Consider the following 16,399-nt stretch of genomic DNA (forward strand, 5'->3'; position numbering starts at 1 on the left):
AAGTGTTCCTTGCTCCTAGGTAGAAAAGAATGTACCCATATATTTACTGAGTACTCATACAGTTTCATTTTTTTTTAAATTTTAGAGAGAGAGAGAGAGCACACGATTTGGGGAGAAGGGCAGAGTGAGAGAGAGAGAGGGGATCTTAAGCAGGCTCCCGACACAGGGCTCAATCCCATAACCTGGGATCATGACCTGAGCAGAAATCAAGAGTCAGATGCTCACTGAGCAGTGCCATCCAGGAGCCCCAATATAGTTTCATTTTTTATAATTAAATCTCCTAGCCATTTGGAATTTTTCTTGGTGTGTGGTGTGGGGAATGAATCCAATTCTATCTTTTCCATATGGCTCTGCAGTTATTCCAACATGACTTTTTAAAGTCCTTCTTTTGCAATCATCTAACAGGCTGTTTTTATCTTATACTAAATTTTCACATGGAATTGGATCCATTTCAGATTTTCTATTCTGTCTCATTGATATTTATCCATGAACCAGCACTATTAATTTAGAGGACTTACATCTTTAACAATTGTAGTGTTATTTAAAAAAAAAAAAAAAAAAAAAAGGCTGTGACAAAGGCACAGGTACTGGTCCTGTAGAGTGACCTTAGCTATAGCTTCTGGTCTTTGAGGGCTCTTGGTTTCTGTATTTTCGAGCCTGCGCCGCAGGCTTGCTTTGATGCCTTAAGCCCTGATATGTTTGCAAAAAAAATTGATTTTGTTTTAGTTTTGGTAGTCAGAGTTGGTTTCTGTTGCTTACTCTTACTGTGGCTGTGGCCCTGTGTATATATTTTTCATGACATGTTTATCTAAATTAAAGGGATGCCTTTAATAGTAAGAACTTTAGTCAAAGTGAGTAGGGGGAGAAGAAGGCAAGACTTGGACAAACTGGAGATGGTAAGTATGTGGTTGGAACAGCGGCAGCACGGGGCAACTTTAAATAGAGGAAGCTTTGGTCTTCCTTTAACAAACCATGAAGAGAACTACTTCTCTGTATTAAAATTGCTTTAACTTACTAGGACATAAAGAGAAATTAAAATGGCAAGTATGCTTTTAGAAGAAGTATATCAAAGATTCCACCAAATATCATTCCCACTCAAGGAGACTTGAGATGCAACAAGATCACTGCTCCTTCCCTAGTCCAGGCTTGGAATATTGTAGAAGCTTCTCACCTTCTTTTCGCACTTAGCTGTAGGCCCAGACTTCTACATCAGCAAGAGTTTTCTTTCTAATATATAGATTGGATCATATTACTCCTCTGCTCAAAATCCTTGAATGTCTCTTTTTCTTGGAGGATGAAGTTAAATTTATCTTTCATGAAGATGCTTCAAAGCCTGACCTCGGCCTTGGTGTCCAAACTTGTTTTTTAGCAACTACCACACCAAACATGGAGTACAGTAGTAGTAATAAGAGTAGTTTTAAAGTAATAGTAAGAGTAGCAGTAAAGAGGGGTGCCTGGGTGGCTCAGTCGGTTGAGCATCCGACTTCGGCTTGGGTCATGATCTCACAGTCTGTGAGTTGGAGCCCCGCGTCAGGCTCTGTGCTGATGGCTCAGAGCCTGGAGCCTGCTTTGGATTCTGCGTCTCCCTCTCTCTCTGCCCCTCCCCTGCTCATGCTCTGTCTCTGTCTCAAAAATAAATAAAAACATTAAAAAAAAAATTTAAAAAAAAGAGTAGCAGTAAAGAGGTCGTAGTGGTGATGATGGTATAACCATAAACACAAACAGCACCCACCTCTGTTGACTCTAGTCTCAACTTATTCCCCAGGACTTCACTCTCCCTGGCTTCTGATCAAAGAGCTTGGAAAACACAACTACTATACACAACTTCCAGAATAACAAGAATGGTCTTTTGACATGATATTTTAATTCTGAATTTGGCAAATAGACTGTTTCAACTTTTCATCGCCCGTCTTTGAAACTTTATCATGCTGTGAAATGAAACGGTTGCATTATCTTCACCCCAGAACAACAACAACAAAAAAGCAGGCTGTTTGATATTTTCTGAAGAGATGATCTTATCCTTTCATTATGACAAGGAGCAGTAGATAATAGCATAGGTTCTGGATTGAAACCGTGGTTTTATTACTAACTCCTCGTCTGACATTGGGTAAGCTTTTTCCTCTGGAGTTATCTAATGGGAGACTTGAGATATGCACGTAAAGCCGTTAGTGTGGTGACGGTCACTTACTTTTTCAACTGGAAGTGGCCCTAACACACATTTGGCCGTATCATCACTAGAAAAAGAACTCAAGCATCAGTTACAGTGATAGTAACTTATTAGTGTAAGAAAATGAGCCGTTTGTCTTACAGAGTTTCCTACAGTTTAGATTCTACAAGTTGCATTTCCAGAATTCAAAAAAAAAATTTTTTTTAACCTTTATTTATTTTTGAGACAGAGAGAGACAGAGCATGAACGGGGGAGGGTCAGAGAGAGAGAGAGGGAGACACAGAATCTGAAACAGGCTCCAGGCTCCGAGCGGTCAACACAGAGCCTGACGCGGGGCTCGAACTCACAGACTGCGAGATCACGACCTGTGCCCAAGTCGGACGCTTAACCGACTGAGCCACCCAGGTGCCCCACATTTCCAGAATATTTTAACCCATTTTGGTCCTCTGTATTTCTGGGCATTAGTTGTAGAATCTCAGCCTTGGATTTTAGGACTTTGAGGACATGAGATTCACACCCGCTATTTTTGGTCTGACTACGTCATAACTGGTGGTATGTTTTTCCATCAGGAAGCAAATATCTGGTTCTCTCTTTTAGTGATGTTAGTGACTATTGATGATCCATACCTGGATCCAAATTCATTAAAAGTTTCACACTGGTGATGTTCTAACTACCTCAGGCTTGTTATGTGTATTAGCTAAAGTATTTCTATAAAGAGAAAGTTCCCCCAACTACTACTTTGTGACCCAGTGGTATTTTTGTTCTTTACACATTTCAACTCAGTGTAAGCACTGGTATTTCAACTGAAAACACAGCACATTAGAGCTTCAAAGGATTTTCAATTTAATCCAATTCAACACAGTGAGAAAACAGGCCCAAAGAGGTAAAGTTAGCTTTCTCATTTCTAAAAGCTCATTAGTAGTTATCAGAGTCAACAGGAAACAAGATAATTTGAGCTGGGTTTATTTGCAGAGAGACGAATGAATTACAAAGGTACAAGGGAAGCTTCTAAGGATTGTGCAGGAATGCGGGGCTAGTGGTTTCATCATTTCTAGGTGCCAGAGGACAAGGTGAGAGACAGTTACAAGGCCCTGTAAGTAAGTGGATCCTATAGGATCTGTTCCCCCACCCACCCCCCTTTTCAGAAGAACAATGACTTCCTGTTGAGGAACAAAGCCAGCCTGAGGTGACTCATAAAGTCCCAGGATGAGGTTATCTTTCTCTGGAGTGAATTTTGTTTGTTGAATGCCTGGAATTACCTTAATCCAATTTCAGGATTTGAGACTTTTTTTGTGTGGGTTACTCTGATATCTGGAGGCAGGGTGTTGTCCATGTAAAGGTCATTTTACTTTTAATTCATCCCTACTTCTTGACTATATCATCCTTGGCTTTTGCCCTTCCAGATGTTGTCAAAAATGTAGTTCAGCCTTTTAGCTGCCTAATTCACACTCGCAAAAAAAAAAAACAAAAAAAACGTGCCAGGCCAAAAGCAGTCCCAACTGTGAAAACGCCATGTGGATCTCTGGCCTCTCTTCCAGAATCTGGTCAGATAGTTCCTCATTACCTCATTAGTGTTTTCATCACTTTATTTTAAATTTCAAATTTTGTTCAGCATTCTTAGGCTTATTCAAATGTCTAATCTGTCATCATCAGAAGCAGAAATTTCTCCCTTGTATTTCTCTAGCTCTTTATTAGGAAAATTCTTTGCTCTACCTGTTGTGTTCTCAGATATATCCCAAGACCCAGTTTTAAGCAGCAGTAGAATAGACTCTGAGTGATAACATGAGTCTCAGTTTGGTGCCATGCCTTTTAAAGGTATAAAGATATCATAGAATCTTTTTAAAAACAAATTTAGTTTTTTGGGGCGCCTGGGTGGCTCGGTCGGTTGAGCGTCCAACTTTGGCTTGGGTCATGATCTTACAGCTCGTGAGTTCAAGCCCCACATTGGGCTCTGTGCTGACAGCTCAGAGCCTGGAACCTGTTTCATATTCTGGGTCTCCTTCTCTCTCTCTCTGCCCCTCTTCTGTTCATGCTGTGTCTGTCTCTCAAAAATAAATAAACATTAAAAAAATTTTTTAAAAAAGTTTAGTTTTGGGCGAGCGCAAGTGCGGGGGGGGGGGGGGGGCAGAGAATAGATCCAAAGCAGGCTCTGCTGACAGGCTGATAGCAGCTAGCCCTATGTGGGGCTTGAACTCACAAACTGTGAGATCATGACCTGAGCCAAAGTCGGACGCTCAACTGACTGAGCCTTCCGGTACCTGTCATAGAATCTTTATGATATTATGATTCTAGTATTCACTAACTGTGATTCAATCCCTGAAAAGCTTGTAAAGAAGCTGCTATTTGTGCTAGGATCTAAGCAATGTTACTTCTCTTTTCTGTTGGGCTCCTTTTTCTTCTTCTTTTTTAAATGTTTATTTATTTATTTTGAGAGAGAGAAAAAAAAATGCACAAGCTCAAACCAGCATGAGTGGGAAGAGGGGCAGAGAGAGAGAATCCCAAGCAGGCTCTACCCTTAGCGTAGAGCCCAACGTGGGGCTTGAACTCAGGACAGTGAAATCATGACCTGAGCTAAAATAGAGTCAGATGCTTAACTGACTGAGCCATGGAGGTACCCCCACCTTGGGTTCCTTCTTTCCTTGATACAGAATGCTAAGTTATGAGCTTCAGTGAGTTACATAATACCCTCAATTCTACCAATTTATTAAGGTAATATAACCAGAAAGTATTGCATCTGATTTATATTATTTTAGGTTCCTCTTATTTTAGGTTTCATTGAATTAATATTTAATATTATGTTCTTGGTTTCTAACAATATTAAATATAAATTTGAAGAACATATATAACTTTTTTTTTTAATTTTTTTTTTTTTACATTTTTATTTATTTTTGAGACAGGGAGAGACAGAGCATGAACAGGGGAGGGTCAGAGAGAGGGAGACACAGAATCCGAAACAGGCTCCAGGCTCTGAGCCGTCAGCACGGAGACTGACGCGGGGCTCGGACTCACGGACCGTGAGATCATGACCTGAGCCGAAGTCGGCCGCTTAACCGACTGAGCCACCCAGGCGCCCCGAACGTATATAACTTTTTAGAAATCCATATTCAATTGTATTGCTCAATGTACTCTATATCAGATTCTATGTAAGTAATAAAGTCTTTATAGAGTTCAATGCCAGCACAAGACTTGACTCTTCATATGAATGAATATATGTACTCTTTATGTGTTTTCTTTTTATTTGGGCAGCCAAATACACAGAGTTAAATTTAGCAATCAATTAAATTATGTATTCATCCCAGTTGCTTGATACTTCTTACTGGCTTCCTTATTGATTTCTGCTACTTTTCTTACTTTTGATTTTCTGATACTTAAATTAGTGATTCTCTGATATTTAAATACTTTTTGTAATTAAGACTATATTGTATTCCCATTTATCTTACCTGAGGATACAGAGAAAGGTAAACTTGTCTAAAACAAAAGCTAGCTAGCTAGGAGACCCTCGTCCATTTTAGGCTTAAAATTCACCATTTTGCCTCTTCAAGAACAAACCTGAAAACCCAAGATAGACAATTTTTCTGCTGTTCACCATTACCATATTAGTTGTCCTTTTGGATTAGAAAAAGTGCTCCTTCTTTAGAGACAAATTGCAAAACCACAAATTGCTACTTCTGGGTAATCCAATTACAAGAAGGCTTTCATTCCTTCAGGACACTCTGAGCCAGGCTTGGCAAGCTAAGAGCAGACTGAGACTCAGTGCTACACCTGTCCTCTCTGCCTCCACATAGGCCCCAAATCTCAGTTATAAGTTGAGCCATCTGAGTTTAGGCACATTTGACTGTTTATCAGCTATAAAAGTGTAAATTCATATGGTTCAATCCAATACATGGTATGTAACTTACATTAGTTAAACCTTGCCATATTTAGGTAGTGACCTTAGTACCAACCAGAAGCAGTCTTTCATCATTGCACTGGGGTTTGGGTGCCAGCAATCCCTAACATCTTTCAAGTTATTAAATTAATTCAAAGTAAAACAAAACAAAGTAAAACAAAGACAAAAATTGTGTGTATGAAAAATGGCTCTGAAAAGATCTGGAAGGGGGGCAAAGGCTAAGTGATCTAAAAAGGTATGGGCTTTACAAGATGGTTTTATACATAATGTTAGACCTGACCTCATTCGTGTAACAGAATGCAATTTGAGAATTTAGGTATTTTAGTTTTCCAGACATGGTCCTAATGAACTTCTAGTATGTATTGTTTCAGGCTAGGATGGGGTGGAGGATTATCTACTCCCACAGGAGTTTGGAGGTTTGACAAGTTGTTGGAAATAAAGAAGGTATGTAACTATTAGTAGCCTGTCAGTATTTTGCTTCACTAAACACATACTTTCCTAATGAGATCGAGTCCTAAAGCAGACGAGGGTCATATAGATCCCAGGTGACATGTAACTTCCTTACTACAAATTTACTTTTATCATTTTACACACCTTTAGAAAAAGCTAAGGTCACATGGCTTCGTTAAGACTACATTTGTGTAGCTGCGAGGTGTTTTTCCTCATTACTATTTCCTTCCCTCTTTTAACTCTACTACTCAACTGTTTCATCCTTCCTTTTCTTCTACGCTTGAATTTGCATTGATAATTTGCATTACTCTACTTTATTCAGAGACCTCACTTATCTTGGTTCCCACCTCTGAGATGGGAAGTCCAAAATTGTTACTTCACTGCAGCTTTCACCAGTTTTCCTAACACATAGAACATTTTGGAGAAGTTCTCTGAAAACTTATTTGCTCTCCAAATAAGTAGATTTCTTCCTTTTCATCGCTTTTAAGCAATCCAGGTATCCTTCCCCCTCCCCCGCCGTGGTGCAATTAAAAAAAAAAAATGTCACTTAATTTCCTCCTTTCATTGGATGATGCTTTGCGGAGTGGGATACAAACCCCTTATTCTATCTCCAGAAAGTATATGGGGCGAGCAGGGGCCGTGGGGGGGGGGGGGGGGGGCGAGGGGGTGCTTTAAAACCCTAAATGAGAATGCTAAGTCCTTCAGCAGTTGGAACTAATCAATTTCTCATTACTGCTAACATAGCTACTCGAATTTTTTACATGAAAAGTAGCAGAGGCAGACCTGATCAATTATGCCGGCCACTTCCGCAGCGCCACGGTCAGGAATCCTCGTCCACTTTAGGCCCCGGCTGCGGGACGCTAGTCGAAATCCTCCAGTCTTGCGCAACGCGGGCCTCCCCGCGCTGTACCAGACCGCGCGCAGAGCTAGCCCGGCAGGCGCCGGAGGGGGGCGCCGTGGCCGCGGGGACCGCTGCAAACGCCTCGCGGACTAGCTCCGGAGCCCCGAGTGTTCGCAGGAGAGACTTTCTTTGCGCTGCCGTCGCATGCGTTTCGGCCTTTGGCTCACTCCGGGTCTTTTTAGGTGCGCGTCGGGTGGGTGACGGCGAAGAAACCCGGTCCGGCGCAGCGCTCCGGGCCCAGCCGAAGTCCGCGAGCCACTGCGCGGTCGACTTCGTCCGGGCTCGAGCTTCCCAGCAGCGCCCTCCCCCGGGGCGGGCCCTGACTCTCCGGTGCCGCGACGAGTGGGCGGCAGAAGCCGGTGGCCGACAGGGCGAGCGGCTGCAAAGAGCGGAGAGACTCCCGCGGCGAGGTTGGCGCTCGGACGCAGCGGCCCCGGCGCGCTCGGTGGAGAAACGAGGCCAGGGGAGGAGGAGGAAATAGAGCAGATGAAGGGGAGCTGCCGCCGAGGAGGGAGGCGGGTCCTTGCGGCTGCGGCTGCTGCTGTTCCGGGACGCAGCCTGGAGAGCCTGCCCGCCCGTGAGGTGCTGGCCAGGTAGCTCCCCACCCAGCGGGCACCCTCCCCGGCTCCTCCCAGCGCCCGGCACCAAAGGAGCCGGGGCCGCGCGCCCGGTGGCCAGGGCGCACCGCACCCCGAGCGCGGCGCCCTTGAGCTGCACCGCGGCGCAGGTTTGCGAGCCGACTTGTCTGCCCGCCAAGAGAAGGAAGCGCTGTCCCTTCCCGCTCAACCTGGCGTCCCCACCCCTTGTACTCTACACCCTGCCTCGGACGAGCGGCGCGGCCACGGAGGCGCCGAGGAGGGGCGAGCCGCCGCCGGGCAGCGGCGTCCCTTCGGGGGAAAGGGCGCCTGAGAGGAGGCGGCGGCGCGGCGCGGAAGGCGCGACTCGCGATGGCAGCTGCTTAGCCCGGCGCGCACGGAGCAGCCCCGAGCTGTGGCTGGCCAGACGGTGCGGCTGGGCGGGGGACGCCGCCGCAGCCCGGCCGGGAGAGATGAGCGCGGAGGCGGGCGAGGGCATCACTTTCTCCGTGCCACCCTTGGCCGAGGGCGGCAGCTGCCGGAGGGGAGCAGCGGCGGCGGCGGCCGAGGGCGAGGAGAGCCAGCTACCACCGCCGCCGCCGGGCAGCTTCTGGAACGTGGAGAGTGCCGCCGCCCCGGGCACCGGGTGTCCCGCTGCCACCTCTGGGAGCAGCGCCACCCGGTGCCGGGGCAACTCTGGTGGCGGAGGCGGCCGACGGACCACGGTGGCGTATGTGATCAACGAAGCGAGCCAGGGGCAGCTGGTGATGGCCGAGAGCGAGGCCCTGCAGAGCCTGCGGGAGGCGTGCGAGACGGTGGGCGCCACCCTGGAGACCGTGCATTTTGGTAAACTGGACTTTGGGGAAACCGCGGTGCTGGATCGTTTCTACAATGCAGGTGCGTGTGCAACCCCTTCCCCGTCTTCCACGGCCAGGTGCCACGTTTTCCCTGGCCGCAGCAGGGGGGGAAACGTTTTACTGGGCTCCAAGCGTGCTTCCTACTTACTTACTTCTTGCCCCACCTTAAGGGCAGCGAGCGGCACTGCGTGACCGCTCCTAGCGCTCGCCGCTTCTGGGAGAGAGTGGGTGCTGGTGCAAGATCCTGTGTGTTTGTGCCAGGCTCACCCACTGGCCCGCGCTGGAGCTCTGGGTCCCTGCGGTCCTAATAAAGAACTTTTAAGTTCTTCAACAGGGCGAGATATTACTGCAATCAGGCCTTCAGCATTTGGTGTCCTGGTTTCTCTTCTGTTACTTTTGGCCCATATTTTCCTTCTATATATACCTGTGACTTTTAGATGACGCTCTCATTTGTTTCTTTCTGTGTAGTTTTGGAAGTACAGAAACCACGCAGCCCGCTGCTCACAGAGTATATCCATACGAATTTGCATGACGTGTCGTGATCTTCCCAAGTCATTTTACTTTAACAAGTTTAGTGGCTTGAATGTTCCAGTCTTACCAATTTGAACTTCCAAGGAATTACTTCCAAAAGCCATAAGCTTGTAGCTTGCACTACACTTATGTGGTATCTTTTGAGAGGATTTTTTTTTTTTCATTACCGCATATACACCATGATGGGCTGGAAAGTACATAATTTAACACTGTTTAAAATTCTATATGCTATTTTCATAACTAAGATTAGCTTGGCTGTTAAAGTGATCGCTAGCATAATCCATAAAAAGTCCATAAAAATCTTCTCAACCTATCACCGATTTCAGAAAGTGTCATTGCAGTTCTAGTGACTGATGCAATTAGCTATCTGTTGGCTAATGTTAGGAATAGTAACATGCTATTGAAATTAACCTTCAGTACCCTGCGCAACCAAATATGAGAATATATACATATTTATTTTTGTAAGTGTGGGCGGAAAATTTGATTTGATGGTGGTTTCAAACAATAAGGTTCTTGCATTTGTGATCACATAAAAGGTTTTATTCTCCAATTTTGCTTTCAGTTCTGATTCCCTTTAGTCTCTTCAAAACACCTGAAGTAGGCTTCTGTCAGCTTTGGAATTCAGCCAAAGCTGAATATTTTAAGAACAAGAAGAACTTCATGTTAAGGAAACCAGACTAAATAAACTAGGGCTTTCTGGTGCTGGTATTTTTTTTTTTACAGTCTTGGTCTTCATAACTGAACATGAGTATGATGTATTATAGCTTAGTTCTTTGTGTGACTTGCTATAAAAATTGCATACACGTAACTTTTTCTAAAAATTACAGCACTCTTATTTTTGGCTTATAATTTGGAAGCAGCTTCAAAGAACTGAAAGATATGTGAGGAAAACACCCAAGCAAATACTGAGCCTATTTTTATTGCACAGATAGATTCAGTATTTTTTATAAGACTCTGTAAAAAAAAAAAAAAAATCTTAAACTCTAAGCTAATTTGAAAGAAAGTTTCCTAACAAGGCTCACTTACTGTTTATTCTCCAAATACTGTTTGTGGGAAAGGGAGAGAGGAAGATTACAAGGGAACCGACACTTGAACTGTATCTTGCTAAATTCTGCAAACAAGCCTGAGAAGGAAATACTTCCTATCCTTCTTAGAGGAGAAAACCAAGGGCCCCACGACTGGCCTGGACTCAGAGGTGGTAACTGGTCAATGCAGGAGTCTACTTCAGGTGGCTGACTCTTGAAGGTCATCTTTGCCCTTGCTGCCCCCATTTAGCTGGGCTGATTTACTCCCAGGGTCAAAGGAAGCTCCCTATCTTGGAATCATGTGACGGAGAGCTGCCAGGGACCTCACAAGCCATCCAGGGGCAGTGTGGAGTAGTGAGGAGGACACCCTGTGGGAAGACCTATGTTTCCAAGCCAGCTCTATCTCATCTGCTGCTTCATTCAACCTGGACAGGCCCCAGTTTCACCCTTTCCCGTGTGCGTGACACGAACTCTGAGCCCTCTCATTCGGCACCGAAGATGTGACAGAATGATGACGGTAGCAATTTTGGCCAAACCCTTTGTCTTTCTCAGCTGAGAGCTGCCAAGTCTGAGGGTGGTCGAACTTGTCTTCTGATTTCTGAGAGAGCACTTACTCCTCCTCCACCAGGGACACGTTTTTCTGTAAAGGGCCAGATGGCAAATATTTTAGACTTTGCGGGAGGTCTCTCTCACAGCTACTCAACTCTGTAGTTACGACAGCAGCCAGCTCAGTACCTAAACAAGTGATTGTGGCTGGGTTCCAGTAAAATTTTATTAGTGAATCCTGAGATTTCAATTTCATTTACTTCACAAAATAAGTATTCTTTCAATTATTTTTCAACCATTTAAAAACGTAAAAAAAAAAAAAAAAAAAACCATTCTCAGGTTGCAAGCTGTACAGAAACAGGCCTGGCAAGATTTTTGGCCCCTGTGCCACACTATCTTTTGTTCTGCCTACATTTACTACCTTCATTTGGAAATTGAATCCCCAAGATATACTCAGAAGAGCAGAGTCCCTCAAGTTAGATCTGAGTTTTCATCCTGGCTCTTCTCCAAAGTGTGGAATTATGAACAGAGCCCTTCATCTCCTCCGAAAGCCTGTAGGCTTGACAAGGGTCTGATGTGGAGGGGAAAATCGAACTAAATTTCTTTCTTTCTTCTTTTTTTTTTAAGTATTTTTTTAGATGTTTATTTATCTTTGAGGGAGAGAGCACAAGGAGGGGAGGGTGGAGAGAGAGGGGTCAGGGGATCCTGCCCTGACAGCAGAGAGCCCAGTGTGGGGCTCAAACTCAAAACGTGAAATCATGACCTGAGTCGCAGTCGGTCACTCAGCTGACTGAGCTACCCAGGAGCCCAGAACTACATTTCTAAGATTCCCCCATTTAATCCCTCGAGTTTGCAAAGGTAGGGCAGCATGGTATGCTAGGACAGAGCATCAGAACAAGAGTGTCCAGATCTGGATTCTGGCCTTTGGTTCTTCTGTAATTTGGAGCAAAGTGGGATGCTGGGTGGCTCAGTTGGTTAAGCGTCCAACTCTGGCTCAGGTCATGATCTTATGGTTCATGGCTTCAGCCTCCGCATTGGGCCGTTTGCTGACAGCTCGGAGCCCAGAGCCTGCTTTAGACTCTGTCTCTCTGTTTCTTTCTCTGTCCCTCCCCTGCTCAGACTCTCTCTCTCTTTCAAAACTAAATGAATAGGGGCACCTGGGTGGCTCAGTTGGTTAAGCGTCTGACTTTGGCTCAGGTCATGATCTCTTGGTTGGTGAGTTAGAGCCTGTGTCGGCTTCTGTGCTGACAGCCCAGAGCCTCTGGGGCCTGCTTCAGATTCTGTCCTTCTCTCTCTACCCCTTCTCCACTAGTGCCCCCTCACCTCAAAAAATAAATAAACATTAAAAAATAAATAAATGTTACAAGTTTTTTTTAAATCTCCAAAAAGAGTGGAAGGTTAGAATAATTGCTCTGTTAAATTCTGTACTTTAAAATTACAGTAATACAAAATGAATTACATTATACGTTACATATAAATACATACATTTATATACATAAATTACATTAATACCAAATGACTTATTTCAGTCCTTAGAGGTGAATCAACTGCTTGTATATATCATGTCCTCGGCCCCTCAAGGAGTTCAGGGTGAGTGGAAAGGGCAGACATCAAGCCTGGCTGCAGCAGGCCTCTGCGAAGATCCTTACAGAATGCCTTGGGTCCCAGGAGACATTCTAGAGTCAAACTAGGGGGAGGGCAGGTTCAGAGGTGACAGCTGAACTGAGTTGGAAGGGTGAATAAGGGCTACTTAACTTGGAACAGCTCAGTTTACTGGACTGGACAAGAACTTAAAGCTGGGTTACATTTTTATCAGCTTCTCCCTATCTGTGTGTACCAGGGTCTTTTTAAAGAATAGATGGCAGTTGAAGCTTTTCCCTATTTGATTATTGTTTAACCATAATCTAGTTCGTTCTTTGACTACACTTGTCATTCTCTCTTTCATTCCTGTTCTGAGAGGAAACTAATGTTCTACTGAAGCTTTTGTGAAAATCGTCATATTTACGTGTATGAGACGATTACTCACAGATGGCAAATGGCAAGCTAACAACACCCCTTCCCAGCCCCCTGCATTGTAGGCAGTCAGTTTCTATAAAAGTGAAGAGATGGCAGTGATACGTTAGTGATACAGAGCTACTCCGTTCAGGTAGACAGTTCCATCTGACAGCATCTCAAAAAAAATTATTTTTAATGAACATCAGTTCTGTGAAGTATAGCTAGAGTAGGCTTTATTGTTCCCCCCTTTTTGATTGTAAGGAGACTGAACCATAAAGAGATTATATTCGTTCATTCAGGTGAAATGACGTAAAGTTGCCGCTTGGAACCGGGAGCACACTTTGTTTAGAAACAGGCTTAGAGGTGTTGCTTAGATTCTGGGACTAGCCTGTGAGAAGCCTTGTTAACTCAGTGTACTTGAAACATGAAACCCACTCACCACGTTACTTTTTACTTTTTCTTAAAGAAGAATTATTTCTTATTTTTGAGACAGAGAGAGACAGACCTTGAGAGGAGGAGGGGCAGAGAGAGAGGGAGACACAGAATCTGAAGCAGGCTCCAGGCTCTGAGCTTTCACCACAGAGCCCGATGTGGGGCTCGAACCCACAAACTGTGAGATTATGACCTGAGCCAGAGTCGGATGCTTAACTAACTGAGCCATCCAGACACCCCAAAACCTACCCACCACTTGAAACATTCTGGAAAATTATGTTCCTAGGACTGAAAACTGGGACTTTGAACATACCTTTCCTTATGTTAGACCCAGTCACTTTTGCTTGCATCTAGTTTCTGGTAGCATCTGGCCAGATGTAGGAACATCTCTTTGGATTGGTGAGGATGAGAGGAGGCAATATGGTGACCTAGAGGACAAAGGAAGGCTTGGAAGGCTGCAGGGAGAGGAGGGAGACTGAGTAGGGGACTTGACCCTTGGTGACTTGGCCAAGAAGTAATGCCAGCATGGGATGCATTAACACTTTCACCTCTTTCAAGCTTCTCGCCCTCCTGACCTTATAATTATGGCTCTCAATGTCCTGTTGATGTGAGACCCAGGACCATTGCTCTGCTCAAGGCTTTCCACTCCCTCATCCACCGGGGTCCTCACCAGGCTTACTGCAGATGGCAGTCTCTTCCTCAGCCCTTCACCCTGTAGTACTCATGGAAAACAGGAAGGAAACACATGCTGGTTGAAATGGTAAGACTTGGTTTTTATATTCTCATGTGTATTATGTTTCTGCTTTGCTCGGGTCAGGATGAAAGTTACCCATTTAGGTTATGTCATTGGAGAGGCATCTGAAGTTTCTGGGCTTTGGTTCCACTTGCTCCCAGCAAGACTTCCAGTCTTATTTGATAAAAAGCAAAACAAACACAACCTTTGTCTCCTGTCTATCCCAGACTGAGAAGTCTTCTAGCCCACTTCTGCATTTTCTACTTTTAAATCCAGGGATGCTTTGGTATATATAGCCTCAAATACTTTGAGGGAGAGGGTGAAATCTGTATTTCTTTTTTATATATAATTAATTTTTATGTTTTACTGTTTTTGAGAGACACAGAGGGGGGAGGGGCAGAGACAGGGAGACAGATCTGAAGCTGGCTCTGCCCTGTCAGTGCATTTCTTAAATAGTGGTTCCCACGGACCAGTTAAAAAAAATTGGAAAACTGACATGTGTTTGTCGACCTTTAATGTTCCCAAGTAAGGATATTGAATAGAGAAGGACAGAAAACTCGGCAACCAGTCACTTACTGCCACGATTTCTTAAAAAGAAAAGACATTTTTTGTATTCAATTAGGAAAGGCATAACCTTAGAATAAAGAACAGTTCTTTACATATAGTAAATGTATGAGAAAACTCACTATTATTCTTCTTTCTCCATTTCCCTAAGGATGAGTGAAAACTTGATGTTACCAATCAACAGAGCAATGTTTTGGCAACCTCTGATCTAAACCACCTTTTAGTCCCTTCATACTAAGTCACTGCTTCTTTGTGCAAGAAATAAGCCTTAGCAAAACTATCAGTAGAGCAAACAGAGACAAACTCATAAGGAAAACCTCTGGTTAAGAAGGTATTTTTAAAAAAAATCCCGGTGGTGCTCCATACATGACTGTTCTCTGGGCTTTTAACTTTTTGCTGGCATATTACTAGGACAGTTGCTGACTGCCCACTATGAATGCAGAGCCCCAGGCTTCCTCTTTTGTTTTGTTTTGTTTTGTTTTTGGATGACTGGTCAGTTGTAATTTTCCAAAAAGGGTATTACTAGAAAATTGGAAAAAAGTAAAGTTAAAAAGAAAATCCCGAAGCACAAAAATAAATGTTTTTAGAGCACTCATTTCTTACCCCACGTTGTCAACTGCCGATTGTCGTGACTGCCCTGCTTTCCAGGTTCTTGGGATCCTGATTTCTTTCCTCAGCGTGGTCACCTTTGGTCTGCTTGAGACATTCATCAGTTGGTAGTTTGAGTGGGTTGCACCTCTAGGTGAAGCCTAATTATAAGTGTAGAGTGTACCCTTGTCTCACCAGTGGCGCCGGCTCCTGCCAGGCTTCTGGAAGTTTTCTGCTACAGGTCAGTTCCCCTCTGGTGGCTATAGGGACTGTCCCCTGCTTCCTGTTTCAGAGGCCTGGGTAGAGGCCCATTCAGTTCCCGTTTCAGGTTTGCAGAATAAAATTGGTTCAGGGCTTCTTTGTGAAGCAGTGGGGGATTGACACGCAAAGCCCAATGAATGTGCAAATCTCCACCAACAGGTATCAGTTGTTTCTGCTTTCCAAGTTGTTGCCCCAAGTAGTCCCTTCAGACCCCACTCCACTCTGCGTGGGCCGAGATGGGAGTTGAGAGTGTGGTAAATGGAGGGGCGGGGGAGCAGTGTTGCAGGAACCCACAGCTCTGTGGATGGCGGGAAGAAATCCGGAACCCACAGCCTTGGGAAGGGTGCTTCTTGAAAACAGCCTTGTCGTCCCGTAATTTGGATATTGGTAAGTGGGGAGACAGGCCATATTTAAGAAAGATACCATTATTATCAGGGAGCAAAATTAAATTAGTAAATTTTATTAGCGGTATATAAGAACAAAAAAGGAAAGCAAAGCAAAATTGTAAAACTTAAAAAATCCACTGGTGATACTAATACATTGGTTTCCTTAGCTGTTTTAGTGTATTAGCTTTTCTCTCTGGCTGGTGATGTTAGTTAAAGAAACTGATCAAAATATGTGCCAGATTGTTGGAAAAGGAGAAAGGGTATAAGACAGTGCTGATTCTTAAGGTCTTATCTAATTATTCCAAAAATTTTTTAAAGTGAGTACTTGCATCTTATGTAAGTTTTATTTTATAGTGTGTGTGTTTTTTTTTTCAAAAGAAAACAAAAACCAAGAGATACATAATGCAGGCTACATCGTGGTAATTTTCTTAGGGGAGACAGAAGGGAGAAGAGAAAATTTAAATGTTAACAGCATCTCCTACTAAAATTCATAGCAGAG

General features: G+C 44.1%; 1 protein-coding gene across 2 annotated transcripts in view; it reads left to right on the forward strand.

Moving 5' to 3' along the window:
• Positions 1–7,922: 7,922 nt before the first annotated feature.
• MAP3K5 (mitogen-activated protein kinase kinase kinase 5) overlaps positions 7,923–16,399 on the forward strand; it is a 203,437-nt gene continuing 194,960 nt past the window's right edge. For both annotated transcript variants that reach the window (XM_019420474.2, XM_019420475.2), the window contains exon 1: positions 7,923–8,879. In XM_019420474.2, the coding sequence (XP_019276019.2) occupies positions 8,456–8,879 (424 nt within the window). In that variant the 5' untranslated portion in view covers positions 7,923–8,455. The remainder of the gene's footprint in view (positions 8,880–16,399) is intronic.

The sequence above is a fragment of the Panthera pardus genome, unplaced genomic scaffold (assembly GCF_024362965.1).
Source record: "Panthera pardus isolate Hobbes unplaced genomic scaffold, ASM2436296v1 HiC_scaffold_17, whole genome shotgun sequence".
Lineage (NCBI taxonomy): Eukaryota > Metazoa > Chordata > Mammalia > Carnivora > Felidae > Panthera > Panthera pardus.